The sequence below is a fragment of the Octodon degus genome, unplaced genomic scaffold (assembly GCF_000260255.1).
Source record: "Octodon degus isolate 3935 unplaced genomic scaffold, OctDeg1.0 scaffold00045, whole genome shotgun sequence".
NCBI classification, from domain to species: domain Eukaryota; kingdom Metazoa; phylum Chordata; class Mammalia; order Rodentia; family Octodontidae; genus Octodon; species Octodon degus.
The window spans coordinates 10,518,774-10,524,161 of NW_004524621.1; the positions used below are offsets into that span (position 1 = coordinate 10,518,774).

General features: G+C 45.5%; 1 protein-coding gene across 1 annotated transcript; it reads right to left on the minus strand.

The window, feature by feature from the left end:
• Nucleotides 1-3,730: 3,730 nt before the first annotated feature.
• LOC101560716 (olfactory receptor 13C7-like) lies at nucleotides 3,731-4,709 on the minus strand. The gene has a single exon (XM_004631856.1). It carries the CDS (start codon nucleotides 4,694-4,696, stop codon nucleotides 3,737-3,739), a length of 960 nt encoding a protein of 319 aa, XP_004631913.1. The 5' UTR covers nucleotides 4,697-4,709; the 3' UTR covers nucleotides 3,731-3,736.
• Nucleotides 4,710-5,388: the final 679 nt, after the last annotated feature.

The following is a 5,388-nucleotide window of genomic DNA, read 5'->3' on the forward strand; positions in this document are numbered from 1 at the left end:
TGTGGCCAGTTCAATGACACCAAAGAGCAGAGGCCTCATTTTAAAGATTTCCGAGGGAATGTTCAAGTGTCCAAACAGTAGTTTGAGGGGCTGGTGAGATGGCTCAGTGGTCTAAGGCACCTACTTGGAACAAGCTTGACAAAGCACAGGGACCACGGTTCAATCCCCCAGCACCACATGCCAGCCAGCCCCGCCCCCTGGTGGACTGAGCTGGCCACACACACACACAAATAAATAAATTAATTAATTAAAAAAATAAAATAAAATTTAAAAAAAACAAACAAACAGTAGTTTGGTGGAGCTTGGCTTTTTCTTTTCCTCTTCTAGAAAGTCCACAAGAAGCCTTCATCTTGGCATGAAATTTGGTATTTTATAAGCAATTCTACGTGAAAAGAACCTCTGCCACCACCCACAATGTAGGCTAGAGGTGATTCTTGGAAATGTGGTGGCCAGATAACAACCATATAACCTTTTTGGTGCCTGTCACATAGGACCTGAGATCTGTGCACAGAGGTTTTTATTCAGATAAATCCAAGTATGTAGTGGAAATAATTATAATTACTCTCCCATACATGCCTATAACACATGTCATAAATCTGGAGGACTGAGAGTGGTGGAGGCAGTGCAGCACATGGATGCCTTGGGGACAGTAATACTGGAAGGTGACTTTTCCATTGTCCCATTTTCCCATCCCTACATTCATAGCTACTGTCTCAAACCGTTTTCCATTGCTATAACAAAATACTCAAGGGTGGGAACTTTATAAAGAAAAGTTTATTTAGCTCACATTCTTGTAGGCTGAAAATTCAAGATTGGGCAGCCCCTCTCTTCATGCTCCAGTGAAAGCCTCATAGCAGAAGGCCAGAGAGATGGTTCAGTAGAATAAGCACTTCGCTGGCAAGTGCAAAGCCCTGAGTTCAATCCCCTGCTCCACAAAAAAAAAAAAAAAAGACAACATAATAGTTGAAGTGCATGGGGAAGAGATCACTTGGACAGGAAACCAGGGAGATTCAAGTCATGTTCTTTTTGTAATTGCACACTCTAACTGGTGTCCCCAGGAACTACATTAATTACTTCTCTGGACAATGCTCCCAATGACTTGACTCCTACTAGGTGTCACCTCTTAAATGTTCCACCATGTGTAGATATCACTGCCCAGAGTATCTGTTGTAACATGTGGACCTTTGGAGGACTTACTCAAAGGACAGCCAAGCCATAGCACCAGGCATGGGACCTCAGGCCATCCAGTATAAGACTTACAGCAGAGGAGAAAAAGAGCCAAAGGCCCGAAAGGAGGGCCAACAGTCAGCCACTCACATTCTCAGCACCATGTTTTGTCACTAGTTTTGGTTTTGCTTATTTCAATTTATGCCTAGCATCATCTCTCAAAGTATTTCAGGTAACCAAAAACTACATTTGAGAATCTGGGCTTCTTGATACACACCATAATCCCAGCACTTGATAGGCTGAGGCTGGGGCAAGAGGATCACTGAGAGCTCGAGACTACTCTGGACTACTTAGTGAGACCCTGTCTCAAAGATACCTCAAATACAGCCCATCGTGAGGGTCATTCATAGCTGTGGAGGTGAGATGTGAAACATCATATTGAATCTCATGACAAACACTCAGTTGTATAAGAATATCCATTTTCTTTTCCTTCTTTCTTTCTTTTTTTTTTCTTTTTTTTTTTTTTTTTTGCTTTAATCAAATTAAGTATGACAACAAGCTCCCATCTGACTGGGCTGATGGGGAATCTTCAAACTCTTTAATCAGTAAGGAGATCCCAACATCTAGGGAATTTCCCCTGGAAAATTAGAAAGCCTTTTCCAGGGACCAGAACATAGTAGATACTTGTTGGATGCTCTTTTAGGATCCATTACTCTTTACATTGTTCCCAACAACTTCAGATCTCCCTTGAAACTGCCTCTGATAGGTCTGGGTGAGGTGACGCCACATCCTGCACCAGGAGGGCCCTCCTGTGGTCTCAGTCTATCTTCACATTCTTACCCCACCTGCCCCTGCTGGGCTCGAGGTTTGTCTCCCTGGAATTAGACCCAACTCCACAGCACATGTTGTCTGCTTGTGGAGCTCAACTGTTTCTGCCTTGCAAGTGAATCAAGATGCTGGTGCTCCATGGCTCACAGCAGCAGTATGGTGACCAAGAGGACAGCCTGAGAACAAGCCTTGGCCTTCAGCACAAAAGAGGAAGAGGAAGAAGTGTTTCCCAGTGCAGGAGCTACAGGCTGATCCTCAAACTTGAAGCTGGGCTACTTTTCAATAAACCCACATTCCTTTCAAATTATTTTGAGTCAAGTTACCTCTCTTCTTTTCCTTTCTTTTTTTGCTACTGAAGCTCTTCTGGCTCATGTAGCACCCAGTCTGTTCTGTTGACAAGGTTGCTGCTGACCATGCAAGCATCCTGACCCAAAACCTCTTGGACCCGGGCCAAAGAGGTGGGGATCAAGTCCAGGGACGAGTGACAGGTGTGCAATGAAGGACCACCATAACTCTGCTTTCTCCTTAATAATTTCCAGTACTAGGGATGAATCTAGGGACCTTTGTGTGGAGCTATGCCAAAGCCCTTTCAGTTTCCAATTTTTCTTTCTCTTTTTGAGACAGGGCTTCACTATTCAGTTCAGGCTGACCTTCAACTCACTTTGTAGCCCATGTTGGCCTCCAACACACAGTGATCCTACTGCCTTAGTCTCTGGAGTGATGGGATTAATGGGTACCTCCATGCCTGGAATCATTTTTCAATTTTAAGTCAAAGTCTCACTAATTCACTAAGTTGCAAAGGCTATGTTCAAACTTGTGGTCCTCCTTCCTCAGCCTATCAAGAGTGCTGGGATTACAGGCATGTGCCACCATGTCCAGCTTTGATTTCTTTATAGTCTGGGCATATCCATAGGCACATTGGTAGGTGTCAATATTGTGAATGGATATGGGTTGTGTGGGAAAGAAAGGATTAGGGCCACTGCCTCCAAGATATGCAGTCGTGCGCCACTATGAGATGGGAGCTGGGGGAGGAAGAGAGGGCTGCAAACAATTCTGTGTCCCTCACAGAAAAGGCCCTGGTTAGGCCTCTCTTTTCTTGGAGCTAGGAATGGAGAAGAACCCCTACATTGGCCAATTGCCAACACATTGTGATAATGTGCACGATATTTTTCATGTTTTTCTTACAAAACACTGGTCTCTGGAATAACACCAATGTATACACTACATCTGGCAATTCTACACAAGGGCAAATGCTGCACAGACAGAACCCTGTACAACTAAACCAGGTTTTGTTTCTGTCTGATAATTTTGCATCCATCAGTGGCTCCTTACTAATATGTACCATCTTCTGTGGTAAAGGACATAAGATTTTTCTAGCATAAAATAATCATCGTATGAGTACAAGTCAGTACCTAACAAGTATCTCCAGAAATGTGAAGGTTCTTTCCTTCTCAGTTCTTAGAAGGAAGCTTCCATTGCTTATGAAAAGATAGGAGGAAGGGCTGGGGAGATGGCTCAGCAGAATAAGCACTTCTCTGGCAAGTGCAAGGGCCTGAGTTCAATCCCCTGTTCTGCAAATAAAAAAAGGTAGGGGGAAATACTTTATTTTTTATTCCTGGTCTCAAGGTCCATGGCATAGACCTGAGAAAAGTCTGTTTTTTACTGTGGGTAAAGCCTCCTACCTCTTCCCTTCAGCAGGAGTTTGGAAGCCATGCATTTTATTAGTCTTAGTTTGACAGCTTCACTCAGTTAGGTATTTCTGAACCACCAGCTTCCTCACAGCAGCCTTCACATCCTTGTTTCTCAGGCTGTAGATGATGGGGTTCAGCATGGGGGTCACCACCCCATAGAAGAGGGAGATGAGCTTGTCTGCAAGGTCCTGCTTGTCTGCCCCCAGTGGATCCTTGGACTTGGGCTTCCCATACATGAAGAGGATGGTCCCGTAGAAGACGACAACCACTGTGAGGTGGGCAGAGCAGGTGGAAAAGGCCTTTTTCCTGCCCTCAGCTGAGGGGATCCTCAGGATGGTGGTAAGGATGAAGACATAGGAGACAAAGATGAACAGGACTGGGATTCCCAGGAAGATCATGTTGGCCACAACCATGCTGATCACGTTGATTGAGATGTCAGCGCAGGCCAACTTCAGGACAGCCAGGATCTCACAGCTGAAGTGGTTGATGACAGTGTCTCCGCAGAAGGGCAGTCGAATTGCCTGAGATGTCTGTACTACAGAGTTGATGATACCAGCTGCCCAGGAGCCAGCAGCCATGGGCACATAAGCAGCCTTGCTCATGACCACAGGGTAGCGAAGGGGATTGCAGATGGCCACATAGCGATCAAAGGCCATCATGCTCAGGAGCACACACTCTGTGGCTCCCATGGCAAAGGACAGAAACATCTGCCCAAAGCAGGCTGTAAAAGAGATGGTTTTCCTGGGAGTGAGGAAGCTGTCAAGAATGAGGGGGACTGAGGAAGTGGTGTAGCAGATGTCCAGGAAGGAGAGGTTCCCCAGGAAGAAGTACATGGGTGTGTGCAGGTGGGAGTCAAGGATGGTCACCAAGATGAGGACCCCATTGCCCAGCAGGATCACCAGGTACATGGACAGGATGAGCACAAAGAATGTCTTCTCCAGTTTTGGGTGAGCAGAGAGGCCCAGGAGAATGAACCCAAGTACAGAGGAAGTCTCATTGAACTGAGCCATGGTGCATCAGTTCTGAAACCTAGAGGAGCTTGGAGTGTCAAGGTTCATATTCTTTCACTCTAAAAGTGCCTAGGCAGGCAGACAAAAACCCTTGCCCTGCTCAGCAGCTGATGAGTAACTTTGACAATCTGTCTATCTCTATGGGGTTCTAGAGCAACAGGATTGAGACCCATGGTTAGCTTCAATGTCCAGTGAAAACTAAAAAGTTAAATCATAGTAACCTTTCTGCAGATGGTGATTAGAAAAGCTGGGGAAAATATATGAAACATCTGTGTGAAGCATTGGAGAGGTAATAAGACAACAGGGCATCATGGGGTCACGATTTGTGGAAAAACAGACCTGGAGAGAGTGGTCAGACACTTGAGGTTGTGTTTCAACTGCAGCACATCCACTGCTGGAAAAGGCTACAGGAGTCCATCAATAGGTGCATGGGGGTGAGGAACAGATTTTGAAACTCAAGATTCACCATGCTGGGACTCTACCCAAACTTCTTCCCTTTGGGATGGGACTGCAAGAGCAGTGTCACAGGAATAAGGGAAAACCAGAAGGAAACAGCTGCGAGTGATGCTCTTCAAATCTTCTCAAGCCCTGAAATTGGACTGAGCTGACCCCAGTTTCCAGTGTTTCCAAATACCTAACAGAAGCAAACACAAGTCCACTCTGAAGAAAGGTAACATCACCCTCATAACCAA

Excerpts from the sequence above, each read along its gene's own strand:
- LOC101560716 (XM_004631856.1), bottom strand. The coding sequence starts at position 4,696 with ATGGCTCAGTTCAATGAGACTTCCTCTGTACTTGGGTTCATTCTCCTG.